Source organism: Aptenodytes patagonicus, chromosome 5 (assembly GCF_965638725.1).
Source record: "Aptenodytes patagonicus chromosome 5, bAptPat1.pri.cur, whole genome shotgun sequence".
Classification (NCBI taxonomy): Eukaryota; Metazoa; Chordata; class Aves; order Sphenisciformes; family Spheniscidae; genus Aptenodytes; species Aptenodytes patagonicus.
In genome coordinates this window covers 21,365,743-21,385,276 of record NC_134953.1, presented here as the reverse complement: position 1 = coordinate 21,385,276, position 19,534 = coordinate 21,365,743, and the positions used below count along the sequence as shown (strand labels likewise).

Here is a 19,534-nt window from a genome sequence, read left to right as displayed (position 1 = left end):
CGAAGATTCCAGACAGTAATCACACTGTTTGTACATTATCAAAATGTGGCATAAATCAAAACATGGCACAGCAAATCTCATCCATTCTCTGTTTTACACATGTAGATTTGTACTATACGAACCAAAGCCAAGTCCTGAGCCATGAATAGAGTTCCCTGGCACTACAAGGCTTGAGACAGAAAGCACAGTCTCTATCCCCAGCATGTTACACAAGGGCCAGATTTTAACCCACCTACACACAGAGAGTCAAAACTCAACTCCCACTAGCTGTGGAGTAAGGTGTGACCCAGTGAGAGCGCAAGTGGCAAAAAAAAAAAGCCCCCAAACAAATAAACAAAGTATTATGCAGAAACAAATAACAACTGATAGAGGCTAGGAAGCAGCAAAGCTGTCAACAAAAAGCCTCAGAGACCAGCTCCCTGGGATGTGAGGAAAGGGGTAGGGGTTTCGTGCAGAAAAGTAGAACACCACAGGCTGACACAGCAATCTACTCTTTCACAAATTTCTTACACAAGACAGGCAAGCCACTCAGCCCGCTGCACCTCCTCTCCCCCCAGTAAAACCAGAATTACAGCACTGTCCTAACTCCAGAGGCCGTAGGAAGAACTAAAATTGCCAGGTGCTCAGTCATCAGCACAATGGGGGGGGCAGTGAACTTCCTCTGACAGAAAAGATAGAAAACATTTAAAACTATGCTTAAGCAAGTGTTCACCAACCCTCCTACTCCTTCCCTGCACAGCGAGGTACAGCTGCACAGCACTGCTGTTCTGGTAAATCAGGCTTTCTTGCGCACCAGACAGCCAAGGTTGACTTGCAGCTACACATGCCACATCCTTTTAGCTTCTGCGCCTGTGTTCGTGAACCTGTGGCACACAAAGCCATCACCTGAGGCACATGAGGTACCTAATGTACACCTACCTGCCCCCCTAATTCTTGCTCAGGGGACATTGTGAGCAAATTAAGCTTAAAGCCAAGAGTACCTGAGGGTTTCAATAATACAGCCCCCATCCCTACCCTCAAAAAACAGCTTTAAAGGTTCTGAGAGTGGAGGGCTACAGAGAAGATTCAGCACAAAACCAAGTGATGGGATTTAGAAGTGTGGGAAAAAAGTTTCAAATGGGGCAGAGGAGAGCACAACAACAGAGAAAATGAGGAGCTGCATCACTAGAATAGCCAGAAGGGCAAAGAAACCCAGACACCCAGATTTTCAAAACACCGTGTCCAAAATGCCTTACCATACCCATTACAGCTGCTGATTCCAAGCTCTGCAGGCAACCTGCTGCCCGACTGTAGATGTCTGAAAAGCCCTTGGGAAGCAGCCTCAGACACAAGGGAGGATAACGGGAAGAGAGGAAAATGAAAGGAAAAGGAAACTGGACAGAGATCAAACCCTCCCCCATGGAACTGAGCAACAGATTCTTTGAGTGCCCTTAACAACACGGGCCTCCCAGGAGAGCTGAGGGCTCCTAGAGCCGCTGGGAAGGTGCTTGGCGTTTCCCCAGGATCAGACCAAAAAAATAACAGGCTTTTCTACATGCCAGAGAGTCTAAATAAAAACAAAACACAAATGACAATCTAACATTGTAACGTAATTTCAGATTCCATTATAAATCTTAACTTCATTAAACTGATTGTATTATGGGAGAAAAAAAAATCATGTAGCATCCCTACTGTTTATTTTATTTCCTGCTGACACAACGATTTAAATTGATTAAAAAGTCTTCTCAATTATTTTACAAAATGTATAAATATCAAGTCAGTCTAATCCTAACTAACTATAATGAACCTTTCAAATAACTGGGTCTATTTGGAACTGCATATGTAGGGTCCGTAAGAGCAGTTTCCAGTGACATCGAATGCACAGAACTGTACTCCCAGCATGGACTACTTCATTTCTCTAGCAAGTTTTTGGAACTCGGCTTCTGTCCCAGAAACGTCTTCAGAAGGAACGAACATTAAATAAGTGATACTGTATGTTACAGTAAATCTCTCCTAATTTTTCATCCCAGTCCAAGAACCAAAAGATACTTTTGTCAAGAGCAAATTAAAAAAAGAGGCAAAATTAAATTCTAATTTAATATGGGTTGGCCAATTGATTTGCTTCATTTTTTGCTTTTAGCTACGTGTTAAATGGGATTTCTTTTTTTTAAAGTTTCCCTTGTTTATTATGAACTCCAGGTCACAATGACTGTGATTCTCCACATATTTTTGCAGGTGGGTAATTTTCAGTACCTAAATATCCCTGACTAAAGCAAGACGGCATATTTTTAAATATATTCAGGTTTTAACTCACAGCATGCAACACTAGGTCTTTAAAATACCCATGCAAAACACTACACATACATATAGATAATGTCCTGAGGATTGCAGAGGGGAACCCCTCTGCAGCAATCTGCATGCTGTCGGTTGCACAGCTGAGACAAACAAAGGAAGAGAGAACCTGAGCCAAAACATCCTTCTTTAAAAATGCATCACGTTAATTAGAAATAATGAAGTAATGTTTTCCCTCTTATCTGCACACCCCTGTTTGGGGTAGAAAAAAAAATATTTTGCTGGGACTGGGAGACCATCGTAGTTCTATAAGAATAAAATTTGCTCCACCATTGCCATCCAGAGCTGGGCTGCCTGTTCCTCAGAACTTTCTGGGTGTTTGTGCTGTGACAGCACAGAGCCTGATGGGAAGAAATAGCTGTCATGTCTGGGCTGCAAATGCTGAAAGGAAATACTTGGGATTTAAACTATGAATTAAAGAGCATCTAGGCTCTGTAAAGACCCTGCACCCCATAATCATGAATTATTTGGTTCAATAAAGACCAGCCACAATGCACACGTGTCAATTTCTAAAAATGTATAAATAAAGGAAAAAAAAAACCCAACTGTGCTTTGCCAAAGCTGCTTGAGAGACATTTTTACAGTAGGCTTTTAATTGACAAGATCTGCATGAGATCTAAATGCACACTTTCTCTATGCTAATTAAACATTTTGAGACAAAAGTAATCTAAGAAAATCTCTTGTCCACACACGAAATGTAAGTTTTGCCCCTCATCAAGGGCTTGATATTTAATTCAAAGTCCATTCAAACTCCACTAGACAGAACTTACTGAATTGTCCCTTTAATTTTAATAGGAAGGGATGATACAGAGCCTTCCTTAAACAAGGCTGATGCTATACTCAGCGTCACACAAAACACACTGCAGTGAATTTGGAGGCACCCTGAACTTCACAGTTGTCACTTCCAGGCACTGCAGCCATCTGGAAGGCCTGCCATCTCCTACAGCAAGTGCAAGGTGCTACGACTTGCACTAAAAAAAACCTTCCATTTCCAACTGTGTGTGTAAGGTCTGAGCTCTCCAAAAGAACCGCTCTGGTCTCTGCCTGGAGCAGACCTGACGCTGGTCACTCCCCGAGGCCAAAACAAGCATGGAAGGCAACACACTGGGTAACACTCTAAAGCTTCAATTTGGCCTCAGTATTCCTTGTATAATGAAGGTTTTAAATAAGACTAGAAAGTACCTTTTCTGCTTCTCAGTTGCCTTTCCCCCCACATCAATATATTCAGCCTGTCATGCTAAATGGACCAGCAGGCTGGTCTCAGCACAGAAAGGTGCCCCATGAGAGCTGTGCCTGGGGGCTCTGTGCCAGCAAGGCATGCTGAGCACCCACGCCCCAGGGACGGGGAGTGCTCTGCATCCCTCTCTAGCCTACAGGCTGCTGGATTCGGTGCTAAGGAGCTCCTGAGGGGGATGTGCTTCCAGCCCTCCTCTGGAGAAGGGCAGGTTGCCATGACAAAGGCCTTTGAGAGAAAGAGGTGTGGGATGGAAAATAGTATGTGAGAAACCTAGAGGGAAAAATACAGATCTCAATTCAGCATTTGCCATCATTTCCCAACACAAAGTCACTGGGATTTAGGACTTCGGTTCATGGGAAACAGTAAAGGGCTACAACTGCCCTGAAATCAGCAGAGGCTAGATGAAGGAAGCAAGCAAATATAAACATACAGCATACAAAGAGCTCAGGATATGCTGATCCTGATGAAGAAAACTTCCCCCCAGCAAGGTGTCCTAACATCACTTCAAACAACCTTTATTATCAAATGCTGCCGAAGCAGAATCACTGCAAGCAAAGGCACCTTTCCCCTAGGCCTTTACAGGTCTTTCCCAATGGCCTTAAGAAAGCTTTAATCACCTGAGCCACCTGCCACCATTTTATGGATTGCACAGGCCATGCTGCAGTAAAAGCAAGCTTGCAATTGCCTTTTCAAAATTATACTTTATGCTTCTAAAGTTTCTCTATCCCAGAAGGTCTCAACAAGGTCTGAACAATTCTACAGAAGGGAGCAAAACAAAACAAAAAGAACAGGAATGAGAGGGGAGAGGCAGATCCTACTACAGCACCAAGTGATAGGCTTAATCCTGTTGTCTCTTCTACATTTAAGAAACCAAGAAATATGGCATTGTATAATAAGAGAAGTGGCAAAAACATGGAGTTCTACAATTACCAAGCAATCAGAAAGCTGGGAAATCCCACTGCCCTGAAAGGCAGAGTGAAAGACAGCTTTGTTTTCCTGAACTGAATTTTTAACACGTTGTACGTAGCAGCCAGTCATCTCCCTCTCTCCCATTTGTTGTAGGGGATCCATTTCAAAACATCATTTCCTTGCTTCAAATCATGCCTGTCATTACAATCCCAAAGCACTCAGGCTGCACGCACGCTATCCCTTAAAAGCAGTGACTTCTGGGTTGGAAAGACATCAGCTGTGTATAATGGGAATAGCTATTGCCTACCTCCTCCCTGAACCCTGTGAACAGATCTCCCTATTCCCCTTCCCTCTGCAGCATCTGAGCTTTGGCACAGAGTCAGCTGGCAGTGCCACTTCAGATATAGCTCCCCTGTGTCCCCTCTGCTGTCAGCGCTATGGACCCAGAAGGGATGCTGTATGTGTGCGTCCCAGCTCCGAATCCCCCTGCGCTCAGACTCTTCCCATTTTTCCCACAGGGTAAGTTTCTCTCCTCTGCCTCCATCCTTCCTCTCCAGATTCATCCTCCTGGCCAGCCCTGCACCCCACGCTTTCCTGCCCGCATCGTACCTGTTGGCAATACTTGCATTGCTGCCACTGCCACTGTGTTTCCTTGCCCGGCTCAGCCTCCGCGTGGGCTTTGGGTCTTGTAGTCCAGGACTTGGAACTGAGGGGAAGGTCGAGGCATAGCCATGTTCGCATTCTGCATGAGAATCAACAGGTAGGGCATAAGAAAAGGGTCATTTAAAAAAAAAAAAAAAAGAAAAAAAAAAGAAAAAAAGAAGTCAGCAGGCAGGCCTCACCACTAACTCGTCAGCCTAGCTGGGAAGGCCCTTAACCACAACAGCTCAGGGAAATGACTGATGATGTATTCAGAGGGAAGTGGACTGGGAGGTGGAGAAAAGAGAGGAAGGGGAGTGTAAAGACTCTGCCAACCTTGGAGGAAGGACAGGACAACACCACTCAAACACCTGAAAACATCAAAAGAAAACGTGACAGCCCAGAGAGCACCTTGTCTCTCTCCTCCTGTCCAAGCTACCTGAACCGGGCAAACCAGGTGTATTTCACTGTGCCACCGAGGTCTCTGCAAAGCCAGAGCCACCCACCACCATCCTTCCTGCCCAGTGGGAAACTTTCACACCAATCCCCACTTTTCCTTCCAGAAAACACATTCACCCCCATCTCCCCCTCTCTGCAAAAACCTTCCACCTCAGCCACCACCTCCAGGAAGACCCGTCAGCCCTGTCCCTCATCAAACCCCTCACTGTTCCAGTGATTTACCACCAGCAAACACTCACTCCGATCCCCTTTGCCGGGGCCACTCTCAGCCCTTCGTGGGGATCTCTGACCCCAACCCCGCTCCCCCCACGGAGGGCCGTTATCCCAGCACCCCTCCTCCCCCCATTACCTCTCTCCCTTCGCTCCAGATACTCGGCCGCCTCCAGCAGCCGCTGGATGTTGATCATCTGGACCTGCTCCATGGCCCCCAGGCCGGCAGCCGGGGGACTCCGCAGCCCCGGCCCCCCCTCCGCCCCCACGCTCCCAGCTCCCCCGCTGGAAACGGGGGCGGCTGCGGGGGGGAGGAGCGAGGGATCGCCGTTTCTCCCCAGTCCCCGGGCCTCCTCACACCGATAGCCCTCTCGTCCCGGGGGGGCGGCTCTCCTGGGGGGGCGAGGGGTGGACGCACGGAGGTGGCAAGGGAACACGCGAGGAAATGCCGGAGGAAGGACCGGGACCGGGATCCTCCCGCCGGGGGAGGCGGCGAGGAGAGAGCTGTTCCTGACCCAGACCCGTCCCTACCACCCGGCCGAGCGCTGCCCCCACCCGCAACCCCCGCCCTGGCCCGGCCCGCAGCCAGCCCGCCCGGCCCCGGCCCGGATTTACCCCCACTTCGGGCCCCGCCAGGATCCAACCCCCTCGGCCCCCGCCCGGGCTCACCCCCCGCCCGGATCGGCCCCTCAGCCCCGCGGCGGGACCGGCCCCTCAGGCCGCCCCGCCCCGCCCCGCCCCGCGCGCCCGCCGCCCCCGCCGCCGCGCACCACTTTGTTTACCTCTGCTCAGCGCTCACGGGAGGGGGAGGGGCGCCGCGCGGCGCCGCGGGGCTGCCTGGGAAATGTAGTTCCCCGGCTGCCGCCTAGCACTGTGGGACGGTGGCGGTTCGGGGTCATCACCGGACCCCACACGGCCCTCCCTCCCCCGCCGGGGCTGGGAGCGCCCTCCGGGCCCCACGCGTGGGGGTTCAAAGCCTTCTGGGGCAATGGCTGTCTGCCTTCACGCCTGAGGTCATGGCTCTGTGCCCACCCAGGTCCTGAGGTGACGGTGGCCAGGCCCTGAGGAGATGGCTGTGCACCCACCCAGGCCCTGAGGTGACGGTGGTTTGCCCTGTCCGTCCTCCCTTGCTGCTGGCTTGCAGCCCCTGGTGCATCAGCGTCACGAACCCAGCGGCGCTCACAGTCCATACGCCCAGCTGTAAATGGTGGGGTGATGAGTGGGCACGGCTTCCCTCCAGGCCACCGCCACCGCAGGCTGGGGAAGCCACCTGCGGGCAGCGGCCACTGCTACACCACAGCAGCTTGCAGGCCAGAGCTCCATGCTCCACCAACATGCTAGGGGCGAGACGGACATCGCCTAGGAGGCAGGAGGGACCTGCAGCTACTTCATCCCTCTCCTTGCAAACACCAGGGCTTTCCACACATGGGAACTGCCAGGACTGTGGCAAGAATAAAGCAGAGCTGCTACAAAAGAAAAAGCTGCAGCCACAGGGTGGGAGCTTTCCGCATCTCACCTGTGGAGGTGTAACTAAAGACAAGGTGCCAGGCTCTGGGAAGTCACACCTGGAGTGACTGATAGAGTGTTTCTGACGGGAGACAGAGGTGCAAGACCCATTTTTTAATGTGAACACAGCCCTTTGACATCATAGACAAAAGATGTCACAGACAGCAATCTCACTATATTTGAAGCAGCACATAAACAAGTAACAAGAGTAACCATCTAAACATTTTAACGAATACTGCCACACCTATACCTTGCAGTCTGATCACTCTTCTCAGCATCTTAATAATGTATTTACATCCTGATTTTCATACAGGCACAAACCCTCGAGATCACTTCTGCGACTCTGAATTTTACCAGCTTCAAGGTTTGCTGGAATGGACCTTAAAAACCTGTTAACATTTAATTGTATGATACCAGTCTCTAAAATATTTGATCTACTCCCAAAAAGGGCACAATCAGAGAATATTCAAAATCAGAATCAGAACATTCAGAGTAAAAACCTGAATCTCAAACTAATACTGACTTAGAAACCCTCCAAGGATTGTTTTGTAGTTCTAATAGGGGTTATTTTCATGGGTCTGAACTTTTAGGCTGTGACTGGTTACATTTGCAAGCAATTCCTCTATCAGAATGGGAGCTGCAAAAGTACCTTGAAAAAAACCAGAAAAGCTGAGATTCTCAATTAATGGCTTGTGTCTGGTAGCAAGAGCTTTAAGCAGAGCACAAAGTATCAGGAGACTCGTGATGAAGTTGCAAGGGTTGGCAGCATCCAACTTAAGAAGGCCTGAAAAAAAGTGGATTCAGGGTAGCTAACTTTTCTTTAAACACATTTCGCTGATTCACCATTCCTGAGGTTTCCTCAGAAAACTGCAGGCTTGCAACCGATGGAGGTAAAAATAATTCAGTTCTTACACAGCGCTCTTCATCTCCGAATCTCAAAGGGTTGATTTGTTTTGTTTCTCTTAAGATGGGATAGCTGAAGAACAAAGGAAGCTGGGACACCTTCAGGGACTGTGGAAAAGCAAGCCCCAGCCCTCGCTCAGGCAGGACAGCCTCCATTCACGTACCTACGCTGAGCCAGACCACAGCACTTGTAAAGACTGGCTTTTGTCTGGGGGAGAACTCAGGGAAGGAAGTATTCTCTCTCTCCCCACCTCTTTTTTCTACGCTGGAAACCGCTGATAGAACAGATTGTTAAAAGCACGTGGACAGTTTCAAATTTGAGCAGTCTTAGGGACTACTTGTACGATCTTGGATTACTCACAAAGGGAAAAGGACACAGATGCACACACCTCTCCGCAACAGCGGGGTTAATGCAGGAGCATTTCTGGGCTCTAAATACTAAACATTAAAAAAAAACACACACCCCCCCCAAACCCATGATGAAGCCCCAAAGTCACTGCAAGACAGGTTCTTGTCAGCATCCACTGCCACTAGCTTTTCTGATGGCACATTCAGAGATATGTGGTGCCACTCTAGGGATTAAATAGGGAAAGCCATGGCTGGAAAATGAAGCGGTAGTTTAGGAGCATATCAAAGTGTCAGCCTCCTGAAGCTAAAGTTCAAGATACAAAATAAGAGAGTATGAAGGAGGGGGACACTGATACACATGGTGAATTAAATCAGCACTGGAATGAAGTAACAGCAGGATCAGCTCTGCATGAAATAATGTAGGATCAGCTCTTCCATTTACATATCAGCTCAGCTTCCAAGTCTTTGTTTCTGAAGTAAACAATGTACAATTAGAAAAAAAATTCTGTGTGAAACAAAGGCAAATTTGAGAGTAAGCTGTGGAACGTCTTCCCAAAGAAGGAGCCCTGAAGAGGCAGGCAAGCCAACCGCAGAGCCACAGAAAAATCTTTCAGTTGCCATCCCAAGTGCTCGTGTGGGCAGGTCAGCCTGCAAAATGCCAGAGTTGTATGTGACAGAAACAAAAGTGGGTGGAAGGTGAATGGCACGAAGAGGCCCGATGCTATTCAGCTGCGACCAAAAACCCCCCAAAGTCACATTTAAAATGTGGCTGAGCAATCCACAGGCAATGCTGGAGAGGGGCTAAGGGAAGAGTATTTTAGGGGAGAATGAGATCATTTAATTTAGTGGCTCCGAATGATCTGTAAGTACAGTTTTCTGATTATAAGTGCTTGCTGCTTGGCATCCCTTCTGGCAGCTGTGATTCACTTTCATTGTGTGTTCTGCTGCTTCGCCCTTTAGAAAAGGGCTTTTTACATTTTATTAAATGGCACTTCGGCAGCCCTCCATTTCCAGCCTTAATAATGGATTTGTTAATCTCCCTGATAGCCTTTCCCTCCTCCTTAGCAACAATTTAAATATCCAAGAAGAAATCTGCAGTGCAGAAATCAATTAATATTTACATCTGAAATGCTGCTGTACTATTTTAATCAAGTAGAACAGATGTGGTCTGTTTTTTACCAACACCACCATCACTTGCATTAAACTAGCATCTTCCGTCAGGGAAATTTTCTAAGAGCTTTCCAGAAAGTAATGTTTTAAGCTTCTCAAACCTGCAATGACTTTAGCTCTTTTCTTTCCACTCTGCAGGAAGGGAAACCGAGGTGTAAGCAGCATAATCGCTCACATGAAGACACACCCTACGCTAGAAGTGGAACAGGAACACAGCTCACGAATCAAGATGCCCAACCCTCTGCTTTGAACACAAGGCTTAGAAATAACACAATGCTTTGCAACGTGGAAGTTATTTTCAATAAGGGCAATCCCTTTGGCTAAACTGCCTAGTTTTCCAACCCTTCTTTGGCTTTTTCTAAGATCTTCCTATTCCCAACTCTTTGCAACCTCTGGAAGAAACATAAAGATGGCAACAGTTGCAAGAGCTTTCTTTGCCCACCTTCATGCACACCCTGCAAATTCTTAATACTGCTTTCAAAGCCTTGAAACCTAACACTCCTGCAACCCAGGCATGAACAGAGATCCCCGGTAGGAACCATTCTCTGCTGCTCTCAAAGCAGTGAAAAGATTCACTGATTCCCCAGATTTCTGGGGAGAGCAGATCCATAAAACTCCTGTTTTTCTAGCTAGGAGAACAACTTGCCTGGCATACCTGAATATCCTACCCACCAACACACACTGTAACAACCAGGTCTCCATTGTTGTACTCGTGACTGTAACAGCTCAGCATCAGAGGACTTGCAGCAGCAGGCTGGAGAACATCCCAAGTCCCACCTACTCAACAGCCTTCCAATGCTTGCAATACCTTCAGTAAGGGACCTACACCGCCTATAGGACGTGGCCTCATTTCTCATCCGGGAGCCTCATTCTTTCCCAAGGCATCAGATAATCCCTTTCAGCACTCCCACTGGTGCCTGGAACCCATCCACTGGTGAGGACAGACGTTTCTCAGAGCCAAACCACCTGGATATCCAAGAGTTTGAACAGGAATAAAGTGCATGCTGTATACCGCACTGATTCAAAGACCAAGCTCTGCCAATAAGGCAAAAGCCACAGGTGCACCAGCTCTTCGGGCTACTTGCTCCTTTCCTCTGGGAGATGTGTTGCTCTGTTTTCAGAGCTGCGCTGTGCCCCAGTTTATTCTGAGTCAGTGACTTACTCTGTGACTTTGGTCAAGTCACTTGACTGACCCAGCTACAAAATTAAGAGGACCTCCCCTGAGAAAAAAATACATCACATACAGGATGGGGTCCCTCAGCTAAATAAGAAGAAGGTAGGATTCTCCAGCCAACAGCAGAAGGTGCTCCTCTGCCAGCTCTCAGGATGCTCTGCTGACAAAGGATGTGATCGGTTCTCAGCAGCGCTTCTGGCACAGTCCCATGGTTTTACCTCTGCCCTATCATTTCTCCTGCTGTGGCTTCCTTCTGCATTTTATGCTGAGGTCCAAACAGCGTGCGTCAAAATAACCCAACCTGGAAGTGGCTAACACATGAATCACTGTGGCCAGGTCACGAGCCAGGAGGAATGAAAGGGGTTTATTGTGAGCTGGATGAAAAATACATAAATAAAGGAGCCCTGTACTGCTTCATATATCTATCACATCACTGTAAGATCCAAGACCATCTATACTGACCTTGAGCCATGTGTTCAGCTCTCATTGATTCAATGGGAGCTCTGCACACAGACTGAAGGCAGTCTTGTCTCCTTCTGCCCTCCGCTAATTATAGGTTTCTGATACATCTTTATTTTGGCCTGTCAAAAAAAGACCCCAAACAGTGCATAAGCAATGGAAGGAGCCACATGATGAAGATACTGTTGACTCACCCTCAAGGCTCAGTTTTCGTCTCCTTCAGAGAGGATTATTCAGGAGCAAAGGACAAATCTAAGGTCACCCATTTGTTATTCCTGGTCAGAAGGTCAATAAACATAGCCAGCACTTGAAGAAGATCTAGCTATCTTCTGTGAGGGGCCAAAGTCCACTGTCCCATGCATGCACACCTCTACTAGACTTGTGAATAAGGCCACTGCTGTTACAGTGGCTTGCTTGCCTTCATGCTTTTAGAAGAGGATATGGCAACATACGTCTGTATCTGTAGTGAGATCAGTATATATTACACACCCTGTCTATTACAGATAAGTCATCATATGCAAAGAATTCATCACGTGTTTACGCAACTCCTACTAACAAAGCGTGAGTCCACAAACACAAAGAGGATGCTTGGCACATACTAAACTTCAACTGAGTTTACTCCAGGTCCCTCTAACAACATCTTCCAAACTCCAGCATTGCAACTGCTACAGATCTCCAGCCATGCTTATTCACGAAGTGGCATTTGCAGAGGTTACAGATATACCAACAGAGCTGCCCTCAGCACAACTTCCATTTCTGAAAACAGCCACTGTAATTTTTTTCATATGACATTTATATTCCTTAGATACTAAGATTAAATTTCTAGAAACAGGTCATTTGGAAACCTGTACATGTCAGTTAGCAAGGTGTGTTGGGATTGGGTTTTGCGGTCTCGCCATGAGAACTGCAGCAAGCAGGCAGGCAGCACTGTTACTCATTTCCAGACGCTCAACTGGAAAAATAATTCAGTTATATTTCAGTAGCTAAAATACTCCAGTTTACCCAAGCAGTCTGATAACAGGACTCTAGCCTCCCCAGTCACCGTACTGTAATACAGATAATTTTTATTCCAACTTTTTTTTAAAGGTGAGTGAGTACTAAAAGGGTGGTTTCACTGCTGGGCAGAGGTGCTGAAAGGGCACTGCTGAAGTGTAGTTTCCCTCTGCCATAGTCCTGATGGTACATCGTACTCTGCTCTGTGGGTCTCAGCCTGGTGGTTCTGTTTCCACACCATCCAGCCAACCCATGGCCCCTCTGCTATTATTCACGACCATGCCGATGGGATGTGGGACCTACAAATGTTAAAAAATCATCTCCTTATTTCTCCCTGGGCATCAAGCAGCTAGGAAGCTCCTGCCTTAACTGAAAGTCCTGCCCTAGACATGGAAGGCTCCACCATCCACCTCGCACCACCGACCTGCAGGCAAAGGTGGGAAACCGGTGTATTTTGGGGGCTGAAAAGGGCCTTGTAGCTGCTCCTCTATCACCAGAATATGTGACATGTACACTCTGGGATACCCAAGAGTTTGGACCCACATGAGACAGGGTTGCCTCCACCTCTCAGGGGGCTCCTCCATCAAATAGCATCCACTCCTGCTTGGGACAGTGTTTTAAAAAGGTGAATAACCTGGTAGAGCCACCAAGGGCTTGGAAGAACGAATGCTGACACTGAGCGTGGTTTATCAGAAACTGTGTAGAACTACTAGGAAAACCACTTGAGCTCAGGCAGCCGTAATAGCCCTTCCTTCAATTCCTGCCTTTGGCTCCTGGAACCCTTCAGCTCCCACACAGCTGTGACACTGATCCCAGCCAGCACCCTGGCGCTTCACCCAGCCCCGTCTCCATCACCCATCCTGGCCAGGGAGAGACAAACATCTACCAGTTACCTCTGTTTTTTTACGTCTGCGTTTCCTTGGGGCAGGGCGCTGTCATTCCCCTACGTGTGCAGCACCTAGCACAACAGGGCCGTGAGTCAGCCACCTTCCTGATGGGAGTCACACCAAAATAGCTCATTACAGCCCTGTGTAACACCACGGTCAAATGACCTGGGCATCCTGCAGGAAGCAGGCGAGCACCGAGTTTGGCCACAGTCTCCATCACCAAACTTTTTTGAGCTGGTCTCCTCTGTTATTGCTAATTGCCAGGTCAGAGACTGTAACGAGGAGCGACCAGCCATTACCAACGTCTCTGCCAGGCTGGCAGCACGGGGTGAACTGAGCAATCACTCCTGTGCTGGCAGACGAAAGGGCATAGTATCCTCTTGGTGCAATAACCTGAGCTCTGCATGCAAATCTCTTCCCAGTAAGATTATGTATATACCTTAGGACAGAGCCCTCCCGCTTCTGCAGCTATTCCTTAGTTTAGATAGGGCCCATAACGCTCAGACATTGTTTTCCAATCCCAGCAGCATTTTTCTTTGTTTGGGAGCAACACGTAAAAGCTGCCTGGTTTACAACGGTCACATTCTGAACAGCACGTTCAGTAGTTGAGCCTTTGGTTAAATGGGACTTCTCAACCTAAAATGTCCTGATTGCAAATTAAAATATTGAAAGGTTTTGCAGAATTGGCTACTAAGAGTGAGGATTTTCAGTACTATGACCATGATGATTGTCAGTGAAAGCTTCGGTGAAAACAAGTGCTCAGGAATGGAGTCGTTTGGATGCAAACACCTCTTTTCAAAATTTAGCAATAAAAAATCCTGTATCCTCCTGTCCTGCTCATTTTCCAGTTCCAAACACGGAACCGCATAAAATGATGTATTTTTAAATGGAGCATACAAAAGATCAGATACTATCCACCTCAACGGCAAGAAAAATTCTATCCCCCTCCCTCCACCCCCCACCCCCCCCCCCCGATTTTAACAGTTCCCCTTCAAGACAAGAGCACCCTTAAAGGAAAAAAAACAAAACCAAACCAGCGGTCTCACACTTGATTTCCAAAGCAGCGGTGCTGCTGCTTTCGCATGCAAAACCAATTTTTGCTGGCAACTCCTGTCATTTTCCTGCTCGCAGCCGCCGGCCGCGGTGCTGCTTAGCTCCTCAGACGCGCGGCTTTGCAGATTCATTACGAAACAACAATTAGCACGTGAGGGGAAAAAACCCACCCCAACATTAATTGAACTTTCAAAAACAGAAAAGCAGCCTGGATTTGTTCTGGGCGAGCGGAGAACAAGGGCTTTCGGCCCATCACCACCACGGATTTAGTGGCACAGCAGCTTCCCCGCAGCGGGATCCCCTTCCCTAGAAGCCTGCGTGCACGCAGCTGTTCCCGCAGAACAAGGGCACCCTATACCGTCACCTGCGTGGGACCTATAGCTGCCATAGGGGGGTGAGCGGCAAGGAGAGGGTGACGGTGGAGATGGAGACGTGCGGTGAGGGACTCGCTGATCCCTTTGTAAAGTTACACGAAAAAGAAAACGCAGCACACGCTCCATGAAGAGGAGGAAAAAAGGGGAAAAATAAAACCGGGGAGGAAAGAGGAAAATGAAAGAGGAAAAAATGAAATAAAAAAAGAAACAGAAAATAAATCAAAAGAAAGACTAAAAAACAGAGAAACCCGAGGAAAACAAGGGCAAAGCGCCGGTGGGGGAGCGGAGCCCGGGGCTCCCGGCGACGTTTCCATGTGACACCCCCCGGGGGAAGAGCGGCACCCGGAGCCCCCGGGCTCGCCCCCCCGCCGCTCCGCTCCGCGCCCGCTCCGCGCCCGCTCCGCGCCCGCTCCGCGCCCCGCTCGGCAACGCGTGACGTCACACGGGGGACCCCGGCGCCGCGCATTGGCGGAGCCGGACGCGCGGCCCCGCCCCTCGGGAGGCCGCCGCCAATGAACGCGGGGGGGCTGCCTCCATGTGCGAACCATGTGGCTGCGAGGGCGGGGCGCCGGCGGGCGCAGCGCCGCGGGGCCGCGGGTGTCCGCTCCGCGCGTGGGGCGCTCCGCGGACGCGCACCACCGCGGGGGGCACGGCAACCCCTTTGTTCCAAACGCGTTTGTTCCCTACGGTGCCGCCGTCCCTCGCAGCCCGCGCCCCGCTCGGGAGACCGCTCCGCAGGGGAAAGGCGCAGGCTACGCGCACCCTCCGCGCCCGCGGAGCAGGAGGTCGGCGGCGCGGCTGGCCGCCGCTCCGCACCGGGCGCTCGCCCTGCCCTGCCCTCCCCGCCGGCTACCTGGCGAGCGCTGCCGCTTGCCTACGTGACTCTGCCCATGCCCCGGCGGGGGGGAGCGGGGACGTGTCACCGCCTCCTCCCCCGCCGCTCCGGCTCCGCCACCGGCTCCGGCTCCGCGCGGGGCCCGCCGCCCCCCCGGCCCCTCTCCGCGCCCCCCGCCCCGCCGAGCCCGACCTCCCCGACAGGCGGAGATGCGCCCCCCCCCCCCCGCGCCGTCCCGCTCCGCTCTCCATCCCAAACTTTCCCCCCGGGCTCGGCCTCTGTGGTCGCGGAGGGGGGGTCCCACGCGTGCCTCCACCGCGGGGGGGGGAGGCCGGCCCCGGCGCTCTTTGTCACTGTGCCCCCGGCCCCTGCAGCCAGCCGAAAGTTTGGGTTATTATTTCCGCCCCCCTTCACCCCCCCCCCCGCCGGTCACGCACACGCGCGGCCACGGCCACAAGCCCACACTTACTTTTATTCTCCTTCTCGATCCGCTCCAGGTAGCTGGCGGCCTCCAGCAGCACCTGCACGTTGTAGAGGAAGGTGTCCATGCCCGCCGCGGGGCTCGTGTTGCAGATGTCCCCGAGGGGGCACCGGGCCCCGCCGGCCGCCCCCGCGCCCCGCGGCTCCCTCCGCGGCCGGCCGCGCTTCCCCATGCCCCGCCGCGCCGCCGCCTCCCCGCGCGGCGCTGCGTGCGCGCCTGTCCGTCTGTCCGTCTGCCGGCGAGCCCGGCGGCCGCCGCGGTCCTAGCGCTGCCGCCGCCGCCGCCCGCCCCGGCGCTGTGTCGCCCCACGGGCCGCCGCCACCGTCCCGCCCCCCCCGCGCCCCGGCGGGGCGGCCCGGCCCGGCCGCGCCTGCGGAGTGCGAGCGCCGGCGGCTGCGCGGCTCTCGGCGCGCCCGGGGAGGGGGGGGGAGAGGCCGGCGGGGCTGGGGCGGGCTTGTCCCGGGGTGGGGGGAACAGCGGGTCTCCCTCTAAAAGCCCCGGGATGCCCTGCACCCCCGCAGCGGCAAACAACCCCCAAGAAACGGGGGGGCTGTGGCGCCGGCGGTGGTGGCACCGCGTCCCCGGGGATGGCGGCACCGCGCCGCCGGGGACAGTGGCACGGCGCTGGTGGTGCCAGTGTGGCGGTGGGGGCCCCGCTGCACCCAGGACGCAGAGGGACAGCCAGGCCCGCGGTGCCCCTTGTCACCCCGTGTCACCTCCCGTTGCTGCCCGAGGATCTTTTCCTGCTCGGGACCCAGGGTGACAGGCGGGCTGGGGGACCTCTGTTAGGCCCAGCCCTGGGGGCGATGGGGGCCAGCACTGCAGGCACAGCCCCTAACTCCAACGGACCCCCTCGGCACGAAGCACCAGCGGTTTAATATCAAATTACCCCTCCTATTTTGAGCAGTCCCCCCCAGAAAGCCCTCTCCGGGTTCAGACTCCAAAAGCAATTAATAAATGATTTTTTTCTAAAGCAAATCAAAGCTGGAGAGCAGGCAGGGGATGCACCAGCCTCCCCCACCTCCCCGTGTCCGTCCCTGCAACCCGGGGTCAGGGCCGGGCACACCATGGCTGGGGCGTATCCTTATTTTCCTCTTGTTTTGCAGCCAGGCAGGTGGAGAAAGAGTGCCTGTGCCCCGGGGAGGGAGCGCAGGACCTGACCCGGACTGAGGAGGAGGAGGTGGAGGAGGGTGTCTTTGCACTTCCCATCTCGGGTCCATGAGTTTTGAGGGGGCAGCAGGAGAGGACCACGCTGGCACTGGGCTGGCAGCAGGTGCCCTCCAACACCCTCCCGGCTTCGCGTCCACCCACGGTGGCAATGCCTGAGCCGCAGTGCTATGTTGGCAGCGTGAAACCCCACTCCTGCCCGGCCGGTTGGGTTGGTCTGGATTTGCTGAGGAGCCCTGCGGGAGCGGCCAGGCTGAAGCATCACCCCAGAGATGTGCTGGGGTGCGGGGACCTGCAAATGCCCGGCTGCTGTGGGGCTCCGCGGGCCTCGCTGGGCTTACCAGCCTCGCAGGGGCCAGCACCGGCTGGAGGTAAGGAGAGAAGAGAGGTCGCGGTGGCATTTAAAAGATGCCATATTAGTAAGTGTTAATTGGTACCTGGAGCCCGCAGCGTCACAGGGACCTGAATCATCCGAGAGGGGACGATGCCCCAGACAGCAGCACATGCAATGAAGTCCCTCCGGCTCCCAGTTGCTGGGGGCTGGCAGGCTATTTTTGGGAAGCATGGCTGCAGGATTTCACCGGTCACACGCCTTTCCCAGGGCACGTGTCAGAGCCAGGCCAGCTCTCCGGGCGGCTCAGCCCAGCCTTTCCCGTGGCCGCATGGCACCTCTGCGGCGGCAGCACCACGTGGCCAACTCGTTCTTCCCAGGCTGCTGCCGCATCAAAGATGCCACGACTTGTCCCGTCACCACGTTTGGCAGAGTACCCCTACTACCACCCGAAATGGGCTGACGGATGGCACAGGATGGACCAGCAGTGTCCGGAGATGGGAAGTCCCTGGAAAATTAGCAAGCAGGAGGGCACGAAGCATCGGCTGGATTCAGATGTGGCCTGGAGAAGAGTGGGGAAGGCAGAGTTAAGAGCCCAGTGTGCCAGGAGCGGAGCGGGACGGCTGCTGCTGGGCTGGGGTGTGCTCAGCACCCGCAGGTGTCTGGCCATCTGCAAAAGCAGGATTTCAGCTGGAAGAGCAGGGGCTGACCAGAGTGAGGGGTGGAGGTGGGGGCCAGGCTGAGCCGTAAAGTACATCCAGGCAAGCAAAGGACTGAAAATGTACTTGACTTTTATTAACTGCACTAACTAGCTGAGATAAGACACGATTCCCGCTTTACAAGTGTAGACCGGCAAACACTCCCATTAAAATGTCAGGCAGAAAGTCTACGGCTTTCTAATTGCACAGAGACCAAGCCAGGGACGCGACTGCTTTAACCAGAAACCCAGGCACAAGAGGGTGCCCAGCTTAGCATAGCGCTGAGGGCATCTTTCTGCCTGCTTACCAACAGGGAGAAGGCTTTCCATGACTGTAGCTTAAAGTACGAGAAGTCGTTACTGAAAACACACTAAAGGCAGCAGAATCAGACAGATTGCTTAAAAATCACATGATTTAAAAATCTTGGCCCCTCTCCCAGAAGAAGATGAAGATGTGTATGGTCATCTGGAGTTCACACTGTAGATCCTCTGCCTAATGGCAGCATCCTCTGTTACCTACTGCATTTCTTGATCCTCCTCATGCACCTCTGCAACCCTTCTGGGATTTTTTGAATGCTTTGTATGAATCGGCGCTGATTCAGCCATCGGTAGCGGGTACTGCTTTTCCCAGTGTGACATCCCCAGGGTTTGAAGCCAGAATAATCAGGATTTTGATTCCCTTCCCTTCTAGCTTAATTCTGAGATTTTTTTTCTTTAAAGTTACTTCTACAGAAAAAAGTGATCTGAATTATAAGTCTCCCCAAACAGCTTGCCCTGGAAGGGCTCAAGCAGCTCTGCCGTGGCTGGCCAGGCTGCAGGGTGTCCCAGACACCCCCGAGAACCGTGGTGGGTCTGGCCCAGCTTTGAGCCCCAGCTAGCAGCCCCAGAGCTCCTGTCTGGGAGGGGACCGTGCCCCGGACCCTTTGATGCTCTGTTTCTTCTAACATTTTTTCTCTGGGCATCTATCCCTCTCCGCCAGTGGCAGGACACTGAATTGGCCTGGCTGTCCTTGTGCTTTGCTGTAGCAGCCCCAAATCACAGATCCCATCTGAATCCTGGCAGCCCGTGCACGGCTGGGTCCTTGGTGGAGAAGTGTTGGAGGCTGTGTCTGGACACCTCCCATGGGGAAGGTCCTTGTCCCATGAGGTTTGTACTCAGAGACAGCTCAGGGCAAGACACAGCTCAGGCTCTGGCCCGCCAGTGATACCAGGAGGTGCAAGAACACTTGCCTGTCCTGTCTGCTTGTGGACAGCAGAGGGTTACGGCGTTTGTTAAGGAATGGGGTAGGGAGATACCAGCATTTCCAAGGGAATGCTCCAAGGGCAGGATTTCCAAGGGAACTGGCTCAGGACAAATGGGGTTTCTAGGGGA

General features: G+C 52.0%; 1 protein-coding gene across 2 annotated transcripts in view; it reads right to left on the bottom strand.

Annotated features, from left to right (window-relative positions):
* The window catches only part of MXI1 (MAX interactor 1, dimerization protein), a 57,848-nt gene extending 41,708 nt beyond the window's left edge, over positions 1 to 16,140 (bottom strand). The window contains exons 1-2 of one of the 2 annotated variants that reach the window (XM_076338982.1): positions 15,957 to 16,140; positions 5,087 to 5,219 (exon numbers count right to left, since the gene is read on the bottom strand). In XM_076338982.1, coding sequence (XP_076195097.1) covers positions 5,087 to 5,219; positions 15,957 to 16,140 — 317 coding nt within the window. Of the gene's footprint in view, positions 1 to 5,086; positions 5,220 to 5,924; positions 6,323 to 15,956 lie in introns of those variants that run through there. The other variant, XM_076338983.1, reaches the window with a different exon arrangement.
* Between the last annotated feature and the right edge of the window lie 3,394 nt (positions 16,141 to 19,534).